The 25,981-nt window shown below is 48.4% G+C and overlaps 1 protein-coding gene across 1 annotated transcript in view; it reads right to left on the bottom strand.

Annotated features, from left to right (window-relative positions):
- Positions 1–411: 411 nt before the first annotated feature.
- The window catches only part of SLC34A2 (solute carrier family 34 member 2), a 71,141-nt gene continuing 45,571 nt past the window's right edge, over positions 412–25,981 (bottom strand). Inside the window, exons 7-13 of the mRNA XM_060247293.1 lie at positions 21,917–22,112; positions 18,023–18,118; positions 13,995–14,115; positions 11,986–12,153; positions 10,761–10,877; positions 9,445–9,569; positions 412–1,000 (exon numbers count right to left, since the gene is read on the bottom strand). Of these exons, the coding sequence (XP_060103276.1) occupies positions 440–1,000; positions 9,445–9,569; positions 10,761–10,877; positions 11,986–12,153; positions 13,995–14,115; positions 18,023–18,118; positions 21,917–22,112 (1,384 nt within the window). The 3' untranslated portion in view covers positions 412–439. The remainder of the gene's footprint in view (positions 1,001–9,444; positions 9,570–10,760; positions 10,878–11,985; positions 12,154–13,994; positions 14,116–18,022; positions 18,119–21,916; positions 22,113–25,981) is intronic.

Below are 25,981 nucleotides of genomic sequence, written 5' to 3' on the forward strand. Positions count from 1 at the left end.
ACCTCCAGACTACAGAGATCAGTTCCCCTGGAGAAAATGGCTGCTTTGGAGGGTGGACTCTGCGGCACTGTACCCCACTGAGCTCCTTGTGCTCCCCAGGCTCCACCCCCAAACCTCCACTTTTCTAACCTACCTCAACCTCCATACCCTGCCCACGGTTGGGGGTGGGTGGGGAACTGGCAACACTACTTCTAGTATTAGCCTGCTCCTTGGTTAGGCAGATCAGAGGAAACTACAGAAGGCATCTGGGACTGCATGGATACTAACCTGGGCTTGCACTCTTGCCAAAAAGGTTGGCTGTCGCCCGCCGGTGTCGAATATTCTGTTCACCGAATGCAAAAACCTGCCGTACCTTTTGTACATTTTCTCCCCACCTCTTACGTTTCCCCCCCTCCTGTGTTTGTCCTTAGGTTCTCAGCCCTTAAGATGCAACCTCCTGCTACAAAGCTGTGATACTAAAGTCCATCTGCTTAGTTTTATCTGCCGAAAGGTTGTTCTCTTCATCGGCTAACGAAACTGGGTTGTCGTGTCCTTCCAGGGCTTTGGCCGGCTTTTCTTCCGTCGCTGGGTCGGCGTCCTGGCCTTGACAACGCGTGCAGCGGCAGCAGTGCCTCCTGAAAGCAGACGCCACGGAAGTGAGGACGTTATCCCAAGGCCTCAAGGAGTGCATCCATTCGGGGAGGAAGTCCCAGCTCCGGAGCACCTGAGGCAGCAAGCGTGGCTGTTTGGCTTGCAAAACGTTGATAATGACGACCACGACCAAAAGAGCCAAGAGTGGGACGCAGACGCCCACCAGGTAGGGCCAGCCGGCCATTGAGAGGCCGAAGACAAGTAATGGGATGAGGAGGAAGCAGAGGAGAAGGTAAAAAATGGCAAACCATCTGTACTTGGCTGTTACGTCCCCCAGGCCTTTGGCCAAGCAGATGGGGAGGCGCATGAAAGGGATCGGGTACCAAAGGACAATCCCCGAGATGTTGAAGAAGAAGTGGCAGAGAGCAATCTGGAAGCAAAGCAGAATACAAAAGAAAGACCGCCGTCAATTTTTTTTTTTCTCAATCCACACGAGACTTTCAATACGATGACCTGTGATTTTAAATGTTCAGATACCCTTTTTCCCTCGTTGGACCGTCACCTATAGATCCCTACCTCTTACGTTCCCCCCCCCTCCTCTGTTTGTCCTTAGGTTCTCAGCCCTTAAGATGCAACCTCCTGCTACAAAGCTGTGATACCAAAGTCCATCTGCTTAGTTTTATCTGCCGAAAGGTTGTTCTCTTCATCAGCTAATGAAACTGGATTGTCGTACCCTTCCAGGTATTGATCTACTTCTACGACTGGGTTACCCTGGCCTGGGTGGTGGGGGGCAGGCTAGTCTGATCTCGTCAGATCTCAAAGAACCAGTCTGGTGTAGTGGTTAAGTGCATGGATTCTTTGGGGGGTGTGGCCTAATAGGCAAAGGAGCTCCTGCTAGAATCCCACCCCTGTGTATGTGTATGTGTGTGTGTGGGGGGGGGGTGCCACGCATTGCAGGGGTTTGGGCATGCCCCCCTCACAGGAGCACAAAAACTGACCGGTATCCCCTCCTGAGCCCCCGTTACCGCCAGCTGGGTCCAACTCCCAAAGCAGTGTTACAAGAGCAGCACTTGGGCTTAAATGGTGATTCCGGGAGGGGATGGGTGTACTCGGGCAACAAAATACCCTGAACTGCCCCTGGATCCCAGCATTTTACCGTGTTTGACCTTTAGCATGAGAGCTATTCAATCAGTACCAAGTGCAGGTCAGCGATCCAGATTATCTCACCATTATTTCCTCTATCAGCAATTGTTGAGATACGTTTATGATTCTCTACCGGGCAGCTACTGCAAATATTGCAGTGGTCTGGTAACGAAGAGATCTGTCTTAGTCAACATTATGCAGCTTTTATTCTGATCATATTGCCTTCTCGTTGTATCGGCCGCTTGAACTTAGCCTGTCTGAATCTGATCCTAGGATAATGGCAGAGATGTGTAGTTATAGGTTTTTGTCTCGGGGAGGGGATTTAAAGGGTTAAGCAGTTTGTGAATATTTGACTGCACTTGGTGTATATTGTTTTTTTTTTTTTAAAAATAATTATAAAAAGGAAATGCAAAAAAAGAAGAAGAAGGCACCATCGATCTAAGCAGTGATTCTAATGCTTTTGAGTTCTTTCCATCTTATTTGAACACAAATACCTCTACTATTATTCCTGGCATAAACATCACGCCATCTTTAGCACAACTGAGATAGTAGCACCACTAAATTATACTGCTTTGGAGTGTTTTTAGTTTATTTAATGTTTAATTGTGAATTGTATGTAACTGCCTTATCCTGTTTTATTGTTACATCGTGGCTTACGCCGTGTCCTGTAAGCCGCCCTGAGCCTGCCTTGGCGGGGAGGGCGGGGTGTAAATAAAAATTTATTATCATTAATTTGTTATTAAATGTCATTTTGTTTTATTTTAACAGGAATAAAATGTTTTTATCTGTGGAATGCAAAAAAAAAAAAAAGACTAGCAAAGCTGTATTATAGATTCAGAGGAGTAGCCATGTTAGTGTGAAGTCCTAGAACAAAGGGCGTTTTCCCACTCACCTTACTCCGGAGCGACGTCCCTCTTCACCACGCAGCGTCTGCGCGGATTTTGCACCAACTGCTCCGCAGAACCCGGAAGAGCCGCAAAGTCCCGCGGCTTTTGCGTCGCAAATGTAAACTGGTTTTTGGCGGTTTACATTTGCGACGCAAAAGGTCAGGAACGTCTTGGTTCCTCGGAGCAGCCTCGGAGCAGTTGGTGGGAAATCCGTGCAGACGCTGCGCAGTGAAGAGGGACGTTGCTCCGAGGTAAGCTCGGTGGGAAAACGGCGAAAGTTTTTGTCTGGGGCACCTTTAATACAACATTTCTGAAAAGGCGTGCCTGCACACAAAAGCTTATACCCGGAATAAAACTTTGTTGGTATTAAAACTGCCACTGGACTCAAACTTTGCTCTTAATCCATACTACGTCAGGCATTAAAATATGGCCACGGTGCTTTTTTTTTTGCAGGAAAAAGCCCAGCAGGAACTCATTTGCATGTCAGGCCACACCCTGTGACAATACCATTATGTCAGGCAATGTTAATCTACCTGAATTTAAGATGCTTATTAAACCTTAGTAGCCATGTTGAATCAATGTTACTAACTCTATAGAATGCTATGCGCATCCAAGTATAAAGTGACTCAGTGTACCGTTTGAACTCGCTTTGCAATTACTAACAAATGTAGGAATGTGTTCCTTTGAAGATAACATGCCTCCAGGGACAAGATGCCAGCGAGTCCCAGGAAGAAAGAACACAGGAAAACGATAAGGGAAGGTTACCGTGTGAATCTTCACATTTGGATTCCCCGTTGTTTAGAAGAGCAGCTTTTGTTCGGGAAACCTTTGATGTAGTATCTTTAAGTATGCTCTGCAACATTATTTGGTATCAGTCCCAATTTCCCTTTCGTTCAATGCATGTGGATTATCAAATAAAGCCTAACTTTGTATCATTTCATGGTCTGGTCGCTTTGAGATCTAATTGCCTGACACATTGTTTCATGCGGGACTTTTTTTGTCGAAAAAGGCCAGCAGGAACTGTTTGCATACTAAGCGACACCCCCCGACGCCAAGCCTGAAACTGCGTTCCTGTGCATTCCTGCTCAAAAAAAGCCCTGAATATGGCTAATATAAACCCCCCAAATAGAACTTTTCTTAGGGTACAAAACAGACAGCAGTGTACTAACACATTAATTTACTGTTTGCGCCTATGTGAACGACATGCGGCATCAGCCAAACTGGACTTTGCCCATCTCAAGGTACCCAGGGACAATAAAACATCTACTGTGACTATTGTTTTCCCCACAAGTGACAATAACTCCATGCCTTATTCGGTAAAGCCATAATGCTAATTATGTAGGAGATTTGATTACTTTTTTAAAAATTTACCTTTAATCTGGAAAGGCAAACAACCCTCAAGACAGGCTAAGGGCACAATGTAAAAGCGATGCCAATGAAGATCTTTCCTTTGCGGAGTGGGGTCATGTTTTATAAACTGTGAGGGCTATGTGACTCCCACATATTGCTAAATGCCAAGACAGGAATTGCTGTTAATGCTAAAAGTCAGCATGCTATGTTAGGAGCAATGTTCCCTCTAAGCTGCTGAGTTTTGTGAGCAAAAATTCTACTTTGTGAGCTAGTGGTATTAAAGTTGTGAGCTACTAGGTACATAAATTATTGTGCTCCGGGGCCATTTTTCCTGAACTAAGACAAAAATGTGTGAAGCTAAAAATCTGTGAGCTAGCTCACGCTAACTCAGCTTAGATGGAACACTGGTTAGGAGCTCAGTTTTCTGAGACTTTGGGCAAGGTACAGTTATCTGTTGGTTTAATAGTTATTCCATCTCCAATGGGTAGGGACCCCCAACTTTCTTTACTCTATGGACACCTTTGGAATTCTGAAAAAAAGATTATGGTTGCCAGATCCTACCTTTGCGCTGTGGGATTTGGGGGGTGTTCTTGGAGGGGGGATTCGGGGAGCGTTCTTGGAAGGAAGTGATGTCACCACATCAGGGATGTGGCGTGGTGATGCTCCGCTTTTGGAGCAAATCTCAACGGTAAAATTGCCCCCCAAATCATAGAGTTTAATCCAAAAAGCAGAGCGTCACAACACACAGTGTCCCCAATATGATGGCATCACTTCTGCGTGACATCATCGTATTGGGGATGTCCCCACGCAACATTGCTGTATGAAGGCAGGGACCCCTCACCCTGGGGAATGGGACCCCTAAACAGGTTGGTCAGGGGTGGAATTCTAGCAGGAGCTCCTTTGCATATTAGGCCACACCTCCCTGATGTAGCCAGTTCTCCTGGAGCTTACAATAGGCTTTGTAAGAAGAGCCTTGTAAGCTCGTGGAGGATTGGCTACATCAGGGGGTGTGGTCTAATATGCAAAAGAGCTCCTGCTAGAATTAAACCCCTGAGGATGCCAGAGCTTTTTTTAAAAGCAGGAATGCAGTTCTGGATGCCTTGGTGTCAGGAGATGCGGTCTAATATGCAAATGAGTTCCCATGCTCTTTAACTTGTTCATAAATGATTTAGAGTTGGGAGTGAGCAGTGAAGTGGCCAAGTTTGCGGATGACACTAAATTGTTCAGGGTGGTGAGAACCAGAGAGGATTGTGAGGAACTCCAAAGGGATCTGTTGAGGCTGGGTGAGTGGGCGTCAACTTGGCAGATGAGGTTCAATGTGGCCAAGTGCAAAGTAATGCACATTGGGGCCAAGAATCCCAGCTACAAATACAAGTTGATGGGGTGTGAACTGGCAGAGACTGACCAAGAGAAAGATCTTGGGGTCATGGTAGATAACTCACTGAAAATGTCAAGACAATGTGCGATTGCAATAAAAAAGGCCAACTCCATGCTGGGAATTATTAGGAAGGGAATTGAAAACAAATCAGCCAGTATTATAATGCCCCTGTATAAATCGATGGTGCGGTCTCATTTGTAATACTGTGTGCAGTTCTGGTCGCCGCACCTCAAAAAGGGATATTATAGCATTGGAGAAAGTCCAGAAAAGGGCAACTAGAATGATTAAAGGGCTGGAACACTTTCCCTATGAAGAAAGGCTGAAACGCTTGGGACTCTTTAGCTTGGAGAAACGTCGACTGCGGGGTGACATGATAGAGGTTTACAAGATAACGCATGGGATGGAGAAAGTAGAGAAGGAGGTACTTTTCTCCCTTTCTCACAATACAAGAACTTGTGGTCATTCGATGAAATTGCTGAGCAGACAGGTTAAAACGGATAAAAGGAAGTACTTCTTCACCCAAAGGGTGATTAACATGTGGAATTCACTGCCACGGGAGGTGGTGGCGGCCACAAGCATGGCCACCTTCAAGAGGGGTTTAGATAAAAATACGGAGCAGAGGTCCATCAGTGGCTATTAGCCACAGTGTGTGTGTGTGTGTGTGTGTGTATATAATTTTTTTTGGGCCACTGTGTGACACAGAGTGTTGGACTGGATGGGCCATTGGCCTGATCCAACATGGCTTCTCTTATGTTCTTATGTACTGGGCTTTTTCTGCAAAAAAAAAAGAACCCTGGTGGATGCAACCACATAAAAACTGCCATGGGAGACAGAGAACACACACACACAAAGTCTGAATGCAGGGGGTAAGACGGATAATTTAAAAAACCACATTGGGAGAGAGAATAAAATCAACACTGTGGGAGCAGCTGCCACGGAAACAATGTCATTTTAATCTGCACAGCCAACTGAAATCTCCAGTGGTCAATCAGAAGCTGTCCTGGGTAAGAATCTCACCCACTTCCTGAAAACACTTGGTGGGCACCACCAGGTAAGATGCTGGCAGGCACCACGGCTCCCACAGGCAGGGCTAACCCATCCATTAGGTCAGGGGTGGCTTAAGAGCCACATATGGCTCTTTCATACATATTGCGTGGCTCTCAAAGCCCCCATCGGCCAGCTTGGAGAAGGCATTTCTCTTTCTAAATCACTTCTCCAAGCCAAGCCAGCTGGTGGCTTGGAGAATGCATTTAAAGTTGCTTTCTTTCCACCTCTCTTTCCCTCACTCATCTATTTTCTTTCCTTCCTTCCTTCCTTCCTTCCTTCCTTCCTTCCTTCCTTCCTTCCTTCCTTCCTTCCTTCCTTCCTTCCTTCCTTCCTTCCTTCCTTCCTTCCTTCCTTCCTTCCTTCCTTCCGGCTCAAGCATCTGACATTCATGTTTTGTGGCTCTCTTAATCAACTTTTAGGGGCCCACAAATATGTTTTAATTTCTTTTAAAACCATAAGGGGGGGGGGAATGAATTTTAGGGTTGAAGAAAATGTTTTAATTTTTTTTTTCTAACATCAGAAAAAAATGAAATTTGAGGGCCCACAAAAATCTAACGATTTTTGCCTAAAACAGCAAATAAAAGTTGAAGTATTTAAAGTTGTATCAAAAATAATTTTTAATATTGATTTTACTATGTTGGGCGGGGCCCATGAAGGCAAATGTTCCGAGGGCCCACAAAAGTCATAATGAGGCCCTGCTCCCAAATACCACATTGGGAGTCTCTGCCAGAGGCCAACCCAAGAATTGGCCCCACTGGCGGACCTCCTGATGGCCCCTGGTTCTTTGGCCACTGTGTGACACAGAGTGTTGGACCCAATGGGCCATTGGCCTGATCCAACATGGCTTCTCTTAGGTTCTTACGTTCTTAACTGTTTTGTGATCGTTTTGGTATTTGTGACCGCATGGCACAAGGGGAGCTCTCTAAGGTCAGACTGCTGGATGGAAATATTCTCAATAACCTACTGAGATAAAGAAAATGCACATTATGACTAAATTATCTTTGAGGCAGTATATAATAAAAATAGGGTTGCCAATCTCCAGGTGGGGGCAGGGGATCCCCCGGTTTGGAGATCCTCTCCCCACTTCAGGGTCATCTGGAAGCGGGGAGAGGGGAGGGAAATGTCTGCTGGGCACTCCAGTATTCCCCACGGAGACCGATTCTCATAGGATATAATGGAGAATTGATCTGCGGTGTATCGGGCTCAGGCGGGGAGGCTGTTCTTTTGAGATACAGGCATCAAGTTTTCAGCATAGCATCCAGAACCTCTCCCCAAGCTTCAAAATGATTGGACCATGAGGTCCAATTCTATGAGCCCCCCAGCAAGGTGCCCCTTTCCTTCATTATTTCCAACGGAGGGAAGGCATTTAAAAGGTGTGCGGTCCCTTTAAATACGATGGCCAGAACTCCCTTCGGAGTTCAATTGTGTTTGTCACAACCTTGCTCCTGGTTCCATCCCAATGTTACCTGGCTCCACCCCCAAAGTCTCCTGGCTCCACCCCCAATGTCTCCTGGCTCCACCCCCAAAGTCTCCTGATTCCATCCCAATGTCACCTGGCTCCACCCCCCAAAGTCTCCTGGCTCCACCCCCAAAGTCTCCTGGCTCCACCCCCAATGTCACCTGGCTCCACCCCAAAGTCTCCTGGCTCCACCCCAATGTCTCCTGGTTCCACCCCCAAAGTCCCCTGGCTCCACCCCCAATGTCACCTGGCTCCACCCCAAAGTCTCCTAGCTCCACCCCCAAAGTCTCCTGGCTCCACCCCCAATGTCACCTGGCTCCACCCCGAAGTCTCCTGGCTCCACCCCAATGTTTCCTGGTTCCACCCCCAAGTCTCCTGGCTCCACCCCCAGTGTCATCTGGCTCCACTCCAAAGTCTCCTGGCTCCACCCCCAATGTCTCCTGGTTCCACCCCCAAAGTCTCCTGGCTCCACCCCCAATGTCACCTGGCTCCACCCCCAATGTCACCTGGCTCCACCCCATGGCTCCTGGTTCTACCCCCCAAGTCTCCTGGCTCCACACCCAATGTCATCTGGCTCCACCCCCAAAGTCTCCTGGCTCCACCCCCAATGTCACCTGGCTCTACCCCAAAGTCTCCTGGCTCCACCCCCAATGTCACCTGGCTCCACCTCAAAGTCTCCTGGCTCCACCCCCAAAGTCTCCTGGCTCCACCCCCAATGTCACCTGGCTCCACCCCCAAAGTCTCCTGGCTCCACCCCAATGTCTCCTGGTTCTACCCCCAAAGTCTCCTGGCTTCACCCCCAATGTCACCTGGCTCCACCCCAAAGTCTCCTGGCTGCACCCCAATGTCTCCTGGTTCCACCCCCCAAGTCTCCTGGCTCCACCCCCAATGTCATCTGGCTCCACCCCAAAGTCTCCTGGCTCCACCCCCAATGTCTCCTGGTTCCACCCCCAAAGTATCCTGGCTCCACCCCCAATGTCACCTGGCTCCACCCCAAATTCTCCTGGCTCCACCCCCAAAGTCTCCTGGCTCCACCCCCAATGTCACCTGGCTTCACCCAAAGTCTCCTGGCTCCACCCCCAATGTCACCTGGCTCCACCCCCAAAGTCTCCTGGCCCCACCCCCAATGTCTCCTGGCTCCAGGCCCAAAGTCTCCTGATTCCATCCCAATGTCACCTGGCTCCACCCCCAAAGTATCCTGGCTCCACCCCAAAGTCTCCTGGCTCCACCCCAAATGTCACCTGGCTCCACCCCAAAGTCTCCCGGCTCCACCCCAAAGTCTCCCGGCTCCACCCCCAATGTCTCCTGGTTCCACCCCCAAAGTATCTTGGCTCCACTCTCAATGTCACCTGGCTCCACCCCTAAAGTCTCCTGGCTCCACCCCCAATGTCACCTGGCTCCACCCCCAAAGTCTCCTGGCTCCACCCTCAAAGTCTCCTGGCTCCACCCCCAATGTCACCTGGCTCCACCTCCAAATTCTCCTGGCTCCACCCCCAAAGTCTCCCGGTTCCGTCCCAATGTCACCTGGCTCCACCCCCAAAGTCCCAAATATTTCTTGAATCGGACCAGGCAATCCTACATAAAAATCAGCTATGACTATGAATACTAACCTGTAAGGAATACTTTAATGTGCTTCCTGGACTGGCCAAAGCAGCCAGAATCGCTGTCGTGGTGGTGCCGAGGTTGGATCCCAGCGTGAGGGGGTAGGCACGCTCAATGCTGATAACACCAATCCCTGATAAGGACAATGAAAGGAAGGGGGAATACCCACATCATCATCACCACCACCAATTTAGTGGTTTAGAGCAGCAACTCTCAGACCTTATGACCAAGAAGTAAGCCAGGCTGCAAGGCCAGGGGGGAGGAGAAAGCCTTTATAAGCCCTCTTTTTCAGCCATATTTTTTCTAGCAGGAGCTCCTCCTCCTATTAGGCCACGCCCCCTGATGTAGCCAATCCTCCAAGAGCTTGGTGGGCTCTTCGTACAGGGCCTACTGTAAGCTCCAGGAAGATTGGCTACATCAGGGGGGGCGTGGCCTAATATGCAGAGGAGCTCCTGCTAGAAAAAGAGCCCACGTATGGATTCATAGCTTACATAGTCATGGAACCTATTGGTCCAAATTATCATGGGGTGCGTGTAAAACTACGACACAGTTAATTTACAGAGTGACACCAGACTAACATAAGCTATTAAATAAAAACCAAACCTGACTCCACTCCCACTGAAAGGAAAGGTCCCCTGTGCAAGCACCAGTCGTTTCCGACCCTGGCGTGACGTTGCTTTCACAATGTTTTCATGGCAGACTTCTTACGGGGTGGTTTGCCATTGCCTTCCCCAGTCAGCTACACTTTACCCCCAGCAAGCTGAGGGCTCATATACCGACCTCGGAAGGATGGAAGGCTGAGTCAACCTGAGCTGGCTACCTGAACCAGCTTCCGCTGGGATCGAACTCAGGTCGTGAGCAGAGGGCTCCGACTGCAGTACTGCAGCTTTACCACTCTGAGCCCGGACATACAAGACCTCATTTTGAAGAAAATGCTGAGTTGAGCTCCATATGTTTAGGAAAAAGGAAAGGTCCCCTGTGCAAGCACCAGTCATTTTCAACTCTGGGGTGACGTTGCTTTCACACCGTTTTCATGGCAGACCTTTTTACGGAGTGGTTTGCCATTGCCTTCCCCGGTCATTACACTTTCCCCCCAGCAAGCTGGGTCCTCACTTGACCGACCTCGGAAGGATGGAAGGCTGAGTCAACCTCGAGCCGGCTACCTGAAAACCCAGCTTCCGCCGGGGATCGAACTCAGGTCGTGAGCAGAGTTTAGGACTGCAGTACTGCAGCATTATCACTCTGCACCACTGAAAACCAGCAGCCAAAAGCCCAGCCAAGTGAAAAAGATTTCATAAAGTTCTTGCATGAAAAGAAAACTTACCAACGAGTGGAGTAATTGCCGAGGTGAAGACGGAACTGCTCTGAACGATAAAGGTCATGCCCGCTCCCACTAACATAGCCAGGTATCCCGTGAGCCAAGAAAATGGAAATGGGAAATCTGGAAAACAGAAGCAAGGCAGGCCTTGTCAGTGGAATCAATCAGGACGTTCAGTTGTAAAGAATGCGGGGAGTTAGTATCTTTGCTGCCAGGGTGAGACACGGGAATAGCAACCTATGTTGTGGGCAGGCACTCCACTTGGAGGGAGGGAGGGAGGGAGGGATAAGCTCACCTGATGGTCCCACATTTTATTTAGAGTATTCACCCCCCAAGCCTTCCGGAATTACATGTATACAGGAGTTGTTTTGCAGAAAAATAGGTGGTGGAGCTCATTAGCATTAGCACCACCACCCCAGTCAAAAGCAACTTGATGTAAGAAAGGAGAGCCCCGGGCAAGTGAGGCCTGCTTGGACTGGCTATAGATCCAGCCAGCCCAAGCAGGCCTCGCTTGCCTGGGGCTCTCCTGGGCCACCCCCCCCCCCAGTCAAAAGGCCAGCAAACCACCCACCACCCAAAAATCACATAACAAGTGGAGAAAGGTGGTGTGGGCTTCTCCAGCGGTTCATGAGGGCTGCTGGGGGCGTGGCGAAGCCCCTGGTGGCTGGCTGGCTGCCCGCTCTCCTAATCTAGGGATTGTTATGCAGCTGCATCCACTATTCAATGGACAAGGTAGGTAGGTAGGTAGGTAGGTGAGTAGGAGGAAGGGGAACCCTCAGCAAGGTTCAGGAGCTGTGCTCCAGTTAGCTCCTCCTGAATATAAGGCCTGCATGTATATATACCCATCAAGCATTGCTTTTATTTAATTTATTTCATTATCGTCATCCCTTTTATTGGCATACTCAGGCATAATATGAAATGAGGACAGACAAAATACACAGTCCAAGATTAAGAACAATAAGCTAATAGAATTTATAGCGAAACGTGCTCCACGTAGATTTTAATGGGCTTCTCCAGAAATTTACTAACAGCCCTTGGGACGATTTATTTATTTTTAAATGGCAATACAGAAGTATGGATGAGAAGCACAATCCATTGGGTATGGCTCTGTCCAGCTCGCCTTCTTCTTTTGCGGCAATCCAGCTTGGAGACGTTCAAGGTAAACTGCAGGAATTTCCAATTTTTGTTTGGTTGGGGTTTTCTACACTGGGGGGAGGGGATAAATATTTACCCGTGTTGAGCGTCTTCTTGATGACACTTGCCACTTGTCCTCGGAGCACGGAATTCAGCAACTTAACGATCAGCACCAAACAAGTGCACAGTACAAGCAAGGATAACGCGAGCAGGATGACGCCCACAGCAGAATCGTGAAGGGTTGTTCCTGCGAAAATGTGATTACCTAGGGAGGAGGTGAATTAACCGAGTATTAAAAATAATTATGGCTCGTTCATATACCGCGGGCGAGAAAAGTGGTTATTTGCATTTGGTTTCATTTTCCCAGATCCTAGCCCCGGCCAATTGTTATAATTTTGGTCTTCCATCCTCACGTATTAGAAGAGCTTGCTGTCTGCAATCGTCTCAAGATGCACAGTCACCATTTTGGGTAAATAAGGCAGCATGTATATTTTTCCAGCTTTAGGACACACGGAACTCATATCACACATACCAAAGCCAGAGAATGCGCATTGCTGGGTTCACACAAAATGGCAGCCATGTATATCGAGAGCAGCGTGTGTACAGCAATTTCCTCTTACGTGTGCTTGGATTGTCAAAACTGAACAGGACGCCTCTCTTATATGTACCCAGGAGCAGTGTTCCTTCTCAGCTGAGTTAATGTGAGCTAGCTTACAGTTTTTTTTAGCCTACAGCTCACACATTTTTGTCTTACCTCAGGAAAAATAGCCCCAGAGGAAACTCATTGATGCAGGAGCCCACAACTTGAACGCCCGTAGCTCACAAAGTAGAATTTTTGCTCACAAGGCACAACAGCTTTGAGGGAACATTGCCCAGGAAGTGCTCAAATGTTGTTGCCCCCATGAACTGCCATCAAATACCTCTTCACTAAGGTGAGTCTCCACAGGGAAGAGAGGTTGCCGAAAATCTATTTTCTATCTACGCATTCAAAATACACCAACACCGCTCTTCCTTGGAGGTTGCTGATTCCTACAACAGACTCATCCACCCACCCGCCCACACACACACACCCACACACTCAAATGCAAACTACAAAACTTTTAAAAGTTAGAATCAGAAGGCAGCAGCGATATGAACGCAGTAACATTTTATGTAGCCCTCGGTATTTGTTTTTAAACTCTGTCTGATAGATGTATCACTGCTGTGAAGCCATCTTTTCAAAAGTTCGGGTTTTCCCACATTCTCATTTTCCTCACTAGTGTGTTCCTGTTGATCTGGGGGCATTTTCTCTTCTGCATGAGTTTTGTTCCCTTTAACGGTTAATATTACAGCACTTTATGCATCGCATGAAAACCTACAGTTTAAATCTTCAGGGAGATATGCCAGACATAACCGGTGGTGTAATATTGAATTGACCACTAGAGGGAGTAAAGCAAGTGCAGAACAGAACACCACCACCTCTAAAGAAACAGGAACTTATAGGCAAGGTAAATGAGAATGCAGAAAAGCATAGCTAGGTCTCAGATTCAGCAGAAGCTCACAGCAGCACAGTTTCTGAACCTTTCTGAGTGTTCCCTCTCTTCCTTCCCACCTACCTACCTTGTCCATTGAATAGTAGGTGCAGCTTCATAACAGTCCCTGGGTTAGGAGAGCAGCCAGCCAGCCAGCCACCAGGGGCTTTGCCATGCCCCCAGAAACCCTCATTAACACCTGGAGAAGCCCACACCACCCTTCCTTACGTGATTTTGGGCAGCGGGTGGCTTGCTGGCCTTTTGACTGGGGGGTGGGAGGCAGCCCAGGAGAGCCCCAGGCAAGTGAGGCCTGCTTGGGCTGGCTGGATCTCTAGCCAGCACATGCATCGGGTTGCTTTTGGCTGGTGGTGGGGGTGGCATATGCTAATGAGCTATACCAATGAGCTCCACTACCTATTTTGCTACGAAATGACCACTCAGCACAGCAATATTTATTTAATGGTGAACCGTCCGAAAGGTTCGGGAGCTGTGCTCCTGTGAGCTCCTGCTGAATTTAAGGCCTGTAATTGGGCTCTGGAAATGCAATTTGGACCGATAAATCCTTCGAAGCGCACGAAGTGGCATCCTTCCTTACATTTTGTACTATACTCTGCGTTGGAAGAATTTTTGAGAGTCCAGGTTGAGTTTCCGTCAATCCAGCAAAGATCCGGAGATGTGCAGTTCTCAGGCAAAGGGGCGGCAGTGTTCTCTGCAATCTAGACACCAACGTATAAAGCAGGACAATGGAATCAACCGCCTGGTTTGCAGTTTTCCTGCAGTTTAAAGCCCTACAGCAAAAGGCCTGTTGCTGCGATGAAAATTATGAACCCTTCAGTATGCTCAACTTTCCCCCCTTGCCCGACATCATCACAGACATGCTGGTAACAGGGGTCATAAATACCGCACAATTTTTGTGGGTTGTAACAATGAATGTACATAGAGAACTTCAGTCATAATTGCACACGTGCTAATCTGTATCCAAATATTTGAGCCCTTTGGCGCAGAGTTGTAAAGCTGCAGTGTTGCAGTCCAAGCTCTGCTCACGACCCGAGTTTGTTTTAACCAATTTATTGATAGCATATGGTTACAGAACTTAATTTCCCTTCGTTGCTTCAATACTAACCCATATGACTTTTCAATCCCCCCTCCCTCCAATATAGACTTCCCCGAGGTTATAGATTCTAATTCAATACTAAAGATACATCTGACTAATCAAAATTCGTTATATAAATATTTTCCCCCCCTTCTTGCTTCTTCGTTTCCCCCCCCCATTATTACTAAAAAATTGTCCAATGTCTTCTTACATTCGACTCTTTCTCTATATATTCTTTAAACTTCCTCCACTCTTTTTTAAATATCTCCAAATCATAGTCTCTTAATGTTCTAGTTAATTTATCCATTTCACTCCACGATAGAACTTTCATAGTCCAATCCCATTTATCCGGTATTTTTTCTTGCTTCCAAAGCTGCGCATACAATGTCCTAGCAGCTGATAGCAGGTACCAAATTAGAGTCCTATCTTCCTTTGGATATTTTTCTAATTGTAATCCAAGCAAAAATGTCTCTGCAATTTTCTTAAAATCGTAACCCAATATTTTGGAGATTTCTTGTTGTATCATCTTCCAATACTCTTTCGCAGATCTTACTAAAGAACTGAAAGTGAGTAAAGGAACAAGGCAAGGATGTCCGTTGTCACCACTGTTGTTTATAATGACCCTGGAAATATTGTTACAACAAATTCAAAAAGATGAAGAAATAGAAGGTTTAAAAATTAGAAGATTCTCTTATAAATGCTCATGACCTGAGTTTGATCCCGGCGGAAGCTGGGTTCAGGTAGCCGGCTCCAGGTTGACTCAGCCTTCCATCCTTCCGAGGTGGGTCAAATGACTACCCAGCTAGCTGGGGGAAGAAGTGTAGATGACTGGGGAAGGCGATGGCAAGCCCCCCCGTAAAAAGTCTGCCGCGAAAATGTCGCGATGCGACGTCACCCCAGAGTCAGAAATGATTGGTGCTTGCACAGAAGACTACCTGTTTTTTGCCTTTATCCAAATAACAGCACATAGAACAGAGAGTATATGGTTTAGGCACCTAAAAGCTAGCTCAAGAAGTTTCTGATCTGTGCAGATGATATGTATACAACACAAAGAATGTGGAAGTAATGGAGAGAAACACAAGAAAAACTCTGTGTGCCTTCCATGTGTGGATAGTTGAATATAAACCAGTATTATGAAAATCCAAACAATGAATCTCTATCTCAGGAGAGAGAATCCCTAGTAAGAACATAAGAAGAGTCCTGCTGAAGCAGAGCAGTGGTCCATCTAGTCCAGCATCCTGTCTCACACAGTAGCCAACCAGTTCCTCTGGAGGGCCAACAACAGGACAGAGAGGCTGAGGCCTTCCCCCGATGTTGCCTCCTGGCTCTGGGATTCTGAGGCTTACAGACTCTGAACGTCGAGGTTCCCCTCAGTCACCATGACCAGTAGCGGCTGACAGACTTATATCTTCCATTAATCTATCTACGCCGTACTGCGGTCTGAACTCTCTGCTCACGACCTGAGATCGATTCCGGCGGAAGCTGGATTCAGGTAGCCGGCTCGAGGTTGACTCAGCCTTCCATCCTTCCGAGGTCGGTAAAATGAGTCCCCAGCTTGCTGGGGGGAAAGCGTAGATGACTGGGGAAGGCAATGGCAAACCACCTCGTAACAAAAAGTCTGCCGTGAAAACGTTGTGAAAGCAACGTCACCCCAGAGTCGGAAATAACTGTTGCTTGCACAGGGGACCTTTCCTTTCCCCTTTTAAAGCTGTCTGTGCGTGTGGCCATCATGATATCCTTTGGTGGCAAATTCCACATTTTAATCATTCTCTGTGTAAAGTTGTATATTGAAGGGGTCCCCAACCCCCAGCGTGCAGACTGGTCCTGGTCATTGGCCTATCAGAAACTGGGCCGCGCAGCCTCACCACACACACACACCCCACCGTGGCACGGCGCAGCCTGGCTCCTCCCCCCCTCGCGGCGCTTCCTCCTCCCTCTGTTTCTACAATTTTGAGGCCGGGGAAGGGGCAGTGAGGTGCCTCCAGGGCTCTTTAAAGGCCAACAACACCCCCTGCTGATCAGCTGATTGGCAGGGAAAACTGCGGTGGCGGCAGCGGGCAACGCAGGAAGGAAGTGGGGAGGAGGCAACGGCGGTGCCACTTTTTCAGCAGGTTGCCTGCCGCTGCTGCCGCAGTTTTCCCCGCTGATCAGCGGGGTAGGGGGCATCAGCCTTTAGAGAGCTCCGGAGGTGCTTCACCGCCCCTTCTCTGACCTTAAAATTGTAAAAACGGAGGGAGGAGGAGGCGCCATGAGGGGAGTCAGGGGGGACGCCAAATTCGGTGCCCCCACCTTGCCATCCCTGGGGCCGTGGTGGGTGGGCCGGCCCTAGAATCATAGAATCATAGAGTTGAAAGGGACTTCCAGGGTCCTCTAGTCCAACCCCCTGCACAATGCAGGAACCTCACAAACCCCTCCCCCTAAATTCACAGGATCCTCATTGCTGTCAGATGGCCATCTACCCTCTGTTGAAAAACCTCCAAGGAAGGAGAGCCCACCACCTCCCAAGGAAGCCTGTTCCACTGAGGAACCGCTCTAAACTCACAAACACCTTCCCCTAAATTCACGGAATCTTCATTGCTGTCAGATGGCCATCTGGCCTCTGTTGAAAAACCTCCAAGGAAGGAGAGCCCACCACCTCCCGAGGAAGCCTGTTCCACTCAGGAACCGCTCTAACGGTCAGGAAGTTGTTCCTGATGTTGAGCCGGAAACTCTTCTTTGGTGCTAAAGACTGTAAGCTCTTGGAGGAGTGGCTATGTTGGGGGGGGGGTGTAGCTTAATATGCAAAGCAGTTCCTGCTTCAAAAGAAGCCTTGTGTACTTCAAATGAAATGCAGGGACAAGGAGCTGGGTATCTTCTGCAACTCACTCCCCAAGTCATAGAATCATAGAGTTGGAAGGGATCTCCAGGGTCATTTAGTCCAACCCCTGCACAATGCAGAAAACTCACAAACCCCTCCCCCTTAGTTCACAGGATCTTCATTGCTGTCAGATGGCCATCTAGCCTCTGTTGAAAAGCCTCCAAGGAAGGCGAGCCCACCACCTCCCGAGAAAGCCTGTTCCACTGAGGAACCGCTCTAAACTCACAAACTCCTCCCCCTAAATTCACAGGATCTTCATCGCTGTCAGATGGCCACCTAGCCTCTGTTTTAAAACCTCCAAGGAAGGAGAGCCTGTTCCACTGAGGAACCGCTCTAACGGTCAAGAAGTTCTTCCTAATGTTGAGCCGTAAACTCTTCTTTGGTGCTAAAGAAGATTGGGAACCACTGGTCTATTGTTCAGTACTAGACCAAATTTGTTTTCGAAATGTCCAGATTTGTGTAGGTAAAGCACTTATACGATCCTGTAAATCACTGTATATTTAATGTAAAAAAAGCCAATCTGGGTTTCCACGAGGCTGTAAAAATCGTAGTTTCTATCCATTTGGAGCTGAACAAGATTAGTTAGCGAAAGGAAACAAGAAGGTCATTTCATAATAACTGTAATAATAACTATATCCTCTCTGCTTAAATGGCATCATAATATAGTCCTCACCGGGCTAGTTTGGGGATCGCACCAAGTTTTCACGAGGCTTCTGTTGCTTGCCGATTCATCGCCTGTAGCGATTGCACTGATCACTGCTTTATCAAGCTGCAAGAAAAAGCAAACCAAACAGAAAAGAGAGTTTGGTGCCTTTGTTCTAAGGAGCCTGCAGTCGATCTCTTTATCACTTTCTTGCAATGGGACCGGAAGTGGGGTAGCAGGTCAGCAGGAACCCAGATCTGGATACAAAACCAGCATTTGGGACCCAAATAACTAGGAACGCCAACACGTTTCAGATCCCTGATATCCAGATCTGAAAAATACCAGCAGGGGTCATTTTGTAGAAAAACAGGAGGTAGAGGCCCATTAGCATAACTCATTAGCATATGCCACCACCACCCCCAGCCAAGAGCAACCTGATGCAAGAAAGGAGAGCCCCGGATGAGTGAGGCCTGTTTGGGCTGGCTAGAGATCCAGCCAGCCCAAGCAGGCCTTAGAAACAAAATCATAACGTTGGAAGGGTCTTCCAGGGTCATCTAGTCCAACCCCTAGAACAATGCAGGAAACTCACAAACACCTCCCCCTAAATTCACAGGATCCTCATTGCTGTCAGATGGCCATCTAGCCTCCATTTAAAACCTCCAAGGAAGGAGAGCCCACCATCTCCCAAGGAAGCCTGTTCCACTGAGGAATCGCTCTAACGGTCAGGAAGTTCTTCCTAATGTTGAGTCGGAAACTCTTTTAACTTAATTTCAACCCGTTGGTTCTGGTCCAACCTTCTGGAGCCACAGAAAACAATTCCACACTATCCTTTAGATGACAGCCCTTGAAGATGGTGATCATATCACCTCTCAGCCGCCTCCTCTCCAGGCTAAACATCCCCAGCTCCTTCAACCTTTCCTCATAGGACTTTGTCTCCAGACCCCTCACCATCTTCATCGCCCTCCTTGCTTACCTGGGGCTCTCCTGGGCCACCCCCCTTTAGTCCAAAGGCCAGCAAGCCACCCAGCACCAAAAGTCACATAAGAAGTGGGGAAAGGGTGGCGCAGGCTTCTCCAGGGGTTAATGAGGGCTACTGGGGAGGGGTGTGTGGCAAATATGCTTCCCAATCCCCAGGTCCCAGCAGGGGATTCCCCAGTTTTATAGGCTTCCCCCTGCCCCCAGCCAGCTGGCCGGAGGGGGAAGCCCTGCCCCCACAGCCACCATGCAGCTTTAGATCTTGGGCAGGTTTAGAAACCTGCAAACAGGTCCATTTCAAAATGTGTGTGTGCCTTTAAATTTGAGCAGGAAGTACTTCATGGGAAGGGTCAGCAACACAGTCCCTCGGTTTGTTTTGCTTTCGTTTCAGAGCAACTAAGAATGTGTGTGTGTGTGTGTGTGTGTGTGAGAGAGAGAGAGAGAGAGAGAGAGAGAGAGAGAGAGCACCGTAGCCCGTTCTTTTCAGATGTTGTTGTGGAGGAACCAGACCCAGTAAGTGTGTGTGTGAGAGAGAGAGGGGATTGCCAATCCTCAGGTTTGGAGGCCCCCCCCCTCGCTTTAGGGTCATCAGAAAGCGACCGGGGGAGGGGGGAATGTCTACTGGGCAATTATTCCCTATGGAGAATGATTCCCATAGGGAATAATGGGGAATTGATCTGTGGGTATCAGGGGCTCTGGGGAGCTGTTTTTTTTAGCTAGAGGCACCAAAAGTCCAGTATAGCATCTAGTGCCTCTCCCCAAAATACCCCCCAAAAAAGTTTCAAAAAGATTGGACCAGGGGGTCTAATTCTATGAGCCCCAAAAGAAGGTGCCCCTATCCTTCATTATTTCCTATGGAAGGAAGGCATTTAAAAAGGTGTGCTGTCCCTTTAAATGTGATGGCCAGAACTTCCCTTGGAGTTCTATTATGCTTGTCACATGCTTGTTCCTGGCTCCGCCCCCAATGTCTCCTGGCTCCACCCCCAAAGTCCCCAGATATTTCTTGAATTGGACTTGGCAAGCCTAGTGGCAAAGCCCCCGGTGGCTGGCTGCCTGCCTGCTCTCCTAGGTAGGTGGGGCGGAAGAGGGGGAGCTGTCAGAAAGGTTCAGGAGCTGTGCTCCTGTGAGCTCCTGCTGAATCTGAGGCCTGAATACCAATATTCTTTGCGGTGCACATCCCTTTCCCTGTGCCGCACCGCCATCCAGAATTCTGGTTAATCAGGATTCTTTGCATCCCCACCACAGAAATGACAAGTGGCATCCTAGAAGCTGAATGACGCAGTGGAATGGCACAGTCTGCAGTTGAGCGGAATGGAACGGCGCACTGGATGAAAACCAGTTCATCAGCCTTATGGCACTAGGCAATTAACCTCCATGTAATTGAGGTTGAGTCTGCTTAACATGTGAGATAACCAGCATCGGAACAAAGTGAGGGATTGTTTATGTTCCCTTTTCTCCAGGTAAGATGAAATACATTATCCTATGGCGTTGTGTGTGGGATAACCAGGAATCATAGACTCATAGAGTTGGAAGGGGTCTCCAGGGTCATCTAGTCCACCCCCTGCACAAACACCTCCCCCTAAATTCACAGGATCTTCATTGCTGTCAGATGGTCATATAGCCTCTGTTTAAAAGCCTCCAAGGAAGGAGAGCCCACCACCTCCCGAGGAAGCCTGTTCCACTGAGGAACCGCTCTAACGGTCAGGAAGTTCTTCCTAATGTTGAGCCGGAAACTCTTTTGATTTAATTTCAACCCATTGGTTCTGGTCCAACCTTCCGGGGCCACAGAAAATTCCACACCCTCCTCTATATGACAGCCCTTCAAGTGCTTGAAGATGGTGATCGTATCACCTCTCAGCTGCCTCCTCTCCAAGTCCTCATAGGACTTGGTCTCCAGACCCCTCACCATCTTTGTCGCCCTCTTCTGGACCTACTCCAGCTTGTCTATATCCTTCTTAAAATTTGGTGCCCCAAATCCTAGGATTCGCAAGATCCTAGGATTATCTGGCAGCCTGAAGCTCTAGCTCAGGGGTGGCCCAACTTGCTTAACCTAAATAAACGTCAAATGTTTGAGAGCCACAAGATGTGAACAAATATCACACACGCATCTTCATGAAAACTCTTAATACTTTCTTTGCATAGAAAGTTAAAATATATAACCCCAGTTTCAGCAATATGTCAGACCCCAGAGTCAAGGAACACGCAGATGGGTACTTCAGACGTTTATTCCAAGCATCTTAAGGTAATACAAGACGTTGCTGAAACTGGGATGCCAGCCCAGAGGCACCACCTATATACCCTCAGTGGGCCATTACTATTTCAAGCAAAGCACAGCAAAAAGCGGTGGGCACATTCGGCGGGCATTCTATGTCTCCCTTCCCCCCTCTACTCCACTTGAGGTGCGTATCTCATATTTCCTCTGGTCTCCTCCAGCACGACCTTGGTTACCATGCTAACAGGCAGCAGAGATAACTATTGGGGATGCGCCGTCTAGCAAAAGCGAAAGTAATATAGAGCAAAGCAGCAATTGTGTGTTTCAGAATGCAGACTGTCTCACTCAACACTTACGAATACTCACGGTCATTCCAGAACAATAGCAAGTTGTTGTATGGCAAGAGGATACAGATTGGGGTCGACTCTTGACAACTATCCGCCCCGGGGCTGCAGCAAGGACCGGCGTTTTTGCGCAGCAACAGAAACTGGTTTTTAGCGGTTTCTGCTGCGCGAAAACGCCGATCCTTGCTGCAGCCCCGGGGCGGATAGTGGAAAATCAGAAGGAAGCTGCACTGAGAAGACGAATGTGAGAGTGGCGTAAGGTGAGTGTGGAATCGGTCTGGGGCTTTGGAGAAGAGGAACCTCTACTCTCATTGGAGGCTTAACAGTTCTAGGTAGAGCTGAGAACCCAGAGATAGTCTGGCAGCCAACAGCTTGCTGGAAAAAGGTGCCTACCTGGATGATCAGTTTCGTGAGAGGATCGGTGATGACTTTCAGCAGCTCCGGGGCACTTTCTCCACTTTCCAGATGAAAGGACTCAACAATGACACTCGTAAGGCGATACAGGTAACCTGAGGCAACTTCAATGGGCAGGAGCACGAACACCGAGAGCCAGTTAAAGAAATCATGAACTGTTGCCCCAGCAAAAGCCCTGCAGAGAAACCAAGATGAGCCAAAATGGTAAATCTATGGCAGGAGGGCAAAAATGTTTCAGTAAATGGATAAATTAAAAAAGGCAGTCCCCTGTGCAAGCACCAGTCATTTCCGACTCTGGGGTGATGTCACATCATGACATTTTCTTTTTCTTTTCTTTTTTTTGAGGGAAAAAATAATTTATTGATTATAAATTCTTCAAATACATTACATTACATCCGTATGCCATACATCCTGTTATTGTTTCCTGTTTCATAATCCAGTTACAAATATAGAAACAAAAACAATAAAATACGAAATCCACAAAATTATTAAAACAGAGAGCAAAGGTAGATTACCGTATTTTTCGCACCATAAGACGCACTTCCCCCCCCCCAAAAAAAGTGGGGGGAAAGTGTGTGCGTCTTATGGAGCGAAGGTACGTACCTTCCTCTGGGGGGGGGCGATCCGCTGCCTCCGCCTCTGATCCCGGCGCTTCCCCCGCGCCTGCCTGCCTGGCTCCAGCTCTGATGCTTACAGCAAGCGCCAGGATCGCTCCCTCCGCCCTCCGATCCCAGCGCTTGCTTTAAGCATCAGAGCTGAAGCCAGGCAGACAGGCACGGAGAAAGCACGCTGCCCCCTCCACAGCCGGCGCTCGCGAAGCGCTGGGTTTGCGGAGGGGGCGGGTGCTTCCTCCGTGCCTGTCTGCCTGGCTTCAGCTGATGCTTAAAGCAAGCACTGGGATCGGAGGGCGGAGGGAGCGATCCTGGCGCTTGCTGTAAGCATCAGCTGAAGCCAGGCAGACAGGCACAGAGAAAGCACCCGCCCCCTCCACAAACCCAGCGCTTTGCGAGCACCGGCTGTGGAGGGGGTGGCATGCTTCCCCCGCGCCTGCGTGCCTGGCTGGGAGACAAGCAGCGAGATCGCTCCCTGCAAATGCTGGGTTTGCGGTGGGGGCGGAGGGAGTGATCTCGCTGCTTGTCTCCCAGCCAGGTGCCTGCATCTAATGGTCCGGAGTGTCTAATGGACTGAAAAATACGGTATTTCCTAAATTCCTACAATTCTTCGCATTCTTACAATCCGTCCATTCCTTTTTCTTATATTCATCCTCTATTAGTCACTTCTTACAACTTTTAACCCTTTACTTGCTTTTCTCATCGTTGACTCTATTTTGTATCCAATCATACATCACAATATTTTCATGGCAGACTTTTTACGGGGTGGTTTGCCATTGCCTTCCCCAGTCATCTACACTTTCCCCCCAGCAAGCTGGGGACTCATTTTACCGACCTCGGAAGGATGGAAGGCTGAGTCAACCTTGAGCCAGCTATCTGAACCCAAATTCTGCCAGGATCGAACTCAGGTCATGAGCAGAGAGCTTCGACTCCAGTACTGCAGCTTTTCCATTCTGGATAAACGACACTTCTTCTAATAAAAAGCAGGCCTCATCTTGTGCAGGAGCTCAGAGGAGTAGCGTTCCGGAACCTTTAGATTTGATTGTGCTCTTTCTTTCTTACCCTTCCTCCCCCTGCAAATACTTGCTTCTGGACTCCCTTGTTCAAACCCCCTGTAAAAATTTTGCTGAACTCTTAAGATTTGACAAACTTTCAAATATTTTCCCCCACAAAAAAAATGGGAAAAATGACCAAAACATACAAAGCAGACAGATGAAAATCTTCCTCATGCTACTGTGGCCACGTAGCAGAAAGTAAATTAAAAGTATGATGGGAATAAGGCTTCATGATGATGATTCTAACTGAAGAAGCATTTTAAGGTAGATGCTGATACGATATAATGGAGTACACCTTCTGGTGATGTCAGGGGGTGTGTGGTATATGCAAGTGAGTTGTGCTAATGAGCGCCAGCACCTCTTTTCTATAAAATGACCCCTGATAAAAAGGAAGTATCCTAGCATAAGTCAAACTAGGGTTGCCAAGTCCAATTCAAGAAATATCTGGGGACTTTGGGGGTGGAGCCAGGAGACTTTGGAGGTGGAGCCAGGAGACATTAGGGGTGGAGCCAAGATCAAGGCTGTGACAAGCATAATTGAACTCCAAAGGGAGTTCTGGCCCTCACATTTAAAGGGACGGCACACCTTTTCAATTCCTTCCTTCCATAGGAAATAATGAAGGATAGGGGCACCTTCTTTTGGGGCTCATAGAATTGGACCCCCTGGTCCAAACTTTTTGAAACTTGGGGGGTATTTTGGGGAGAGGCACTAGATGCTATACTGAAAATTTGGTGCCTCTAACCCAAAAAAACAGCCCCCCCAGAGCCCAGGATACCCGCAGATCAATTCTCCACGATTTTCTATGGGAATAAATCTCCATAGGGAATAATAGAGTCCCCAGCTGACATTTCCGTCCCCTCCCCCCGCTTTCTGACGACCCTGAAGCGGGGGGAGGGGCTCCAAACCGGGGGATCCCCTGCCCCCAGCTGGGGATTGGCAACCCTAGTCCATGACCATGGCTGGCAACCAGTTAGAGTCGGGGGCGGGGGGCGGTGCAGGGACGTGGGGGAGGTCACGTCAGCATGACTGTGGTACACCATTTCCCTCTAGAAATCATCAGAACATCTACAGTTAAAAGAAGTTTCCAGAAATTCCTGCAGCAGGCTGATGTCAGTTCTGGGTTTCCCTCAGAAACGGTATAATGAAGTTGTGCTGATGGCAATTTTTAAATGTATTTTTCTTGTGTCTGCTGATAGAGCGACATTGGGAGTTGCCAGCCATGGGGGTTGGCCAGGCAACCTTCGTTGAGGTAACATTAAAGAAAGTTGGAGAGCAGGAACTCTTTCTTCCCAGTGCTCAGACTTATAACCAGGGCTTTTTTGTAGCAGGAACTCCTTTGCATATTAGGCCACACCCTCCTGATGTAGCCAATCTTCCAAGAGCTTACAGCAGGCCCTGGAAGAAGAGCCCTCCAAGCTCTTGGAGGATTGGCTACAGAATGTGGCCTAATATGCAAAGGAGTTCCTGCTATTAAAAAAAGCCCTGCAGTTATAACATCATTAGGGTTTGTAGAATCTTTCGGGCTCAAGTGCCGTGTTCTACTGGAGAAAGTTTTCCTTCCAGACGTTTCGTTCTCAGCTGCGGAGAACATCCTCAGTGGCGTTGCAGCCGGAGCAGCCTATTTCTAGGCTGGAGGGGGTGTGGTGAAAGGGCAATAGGTTTGTGGATGGGCACATGGGCACATCCACAAACCTATTGCCCTTTCACCACACCCCCTGCAGCCTAGAAATAGCAGCTCTCCAGCAGCCCTGGCCCCACTCAATGCACAGCAGCCAAGAAGGTCAGAGCGCCTGCTCCGGCTGCAACACCACTGAGGATGTTCTCCGCAGCTGAGAACGAAACGTCTGGAAGGAAAACTTTCTCCAGTAGAACACGGCACTTGAGCCCGAAAGATTCTACAAACCCTAATGATGTTACCAGCCGTGAAAACCTGAAATCTCAGTTATAACATACCTTTGGACTTTAGCTTCATAGCCATTTTTACAGTTGTCCAAGAGAAAGATTATTCTGTTTCCTCAGATAGTTGCAGGTGGGCAGACATATTGGCCTGAAGCAGCTGGATAAAGTTTGAGTTCAGTGGCACCTCTAAGACCAACAAAATTTTATTCAAGCATGCTTGAATAGTCCATGCGCATGCTTATTCCGATTCAATTAAACGGAAACACTAATTTACTGCTCACCCTCTACCTATATGAGGGGTGGCCAAACTGTGGCTCGGGAGCCACATGTGGCTCTTTCACACACATGGTGTTGCTCTCAAAGCCCCCACCACCCCATTTGGCTAGCTTGGAGAAGGCATTTGTCTCTTTAAATCACTTCTCTGAGCCAAGGCAGCCTGGTGGCTTGGAGAATGCAGTTAAAGTTGCTTTCTCTCCATC

Source organism: Heteronotia binoei, chromosome 9 (assembly GCF_032191835.1).
Source record: "Heteronotia binoei isolate CCM8104 ecotype False Entrance Well chromosome 9, APGP_CSIRO_Hbin_v1, whole genome shotgun sequence".
Taxonomy (NCBI): Eukaryota; Metazoa; Chordata; class Lepidosauria; order Squamata; family Gekkonidae; genus Heteronotia; species Heteronotia binoei.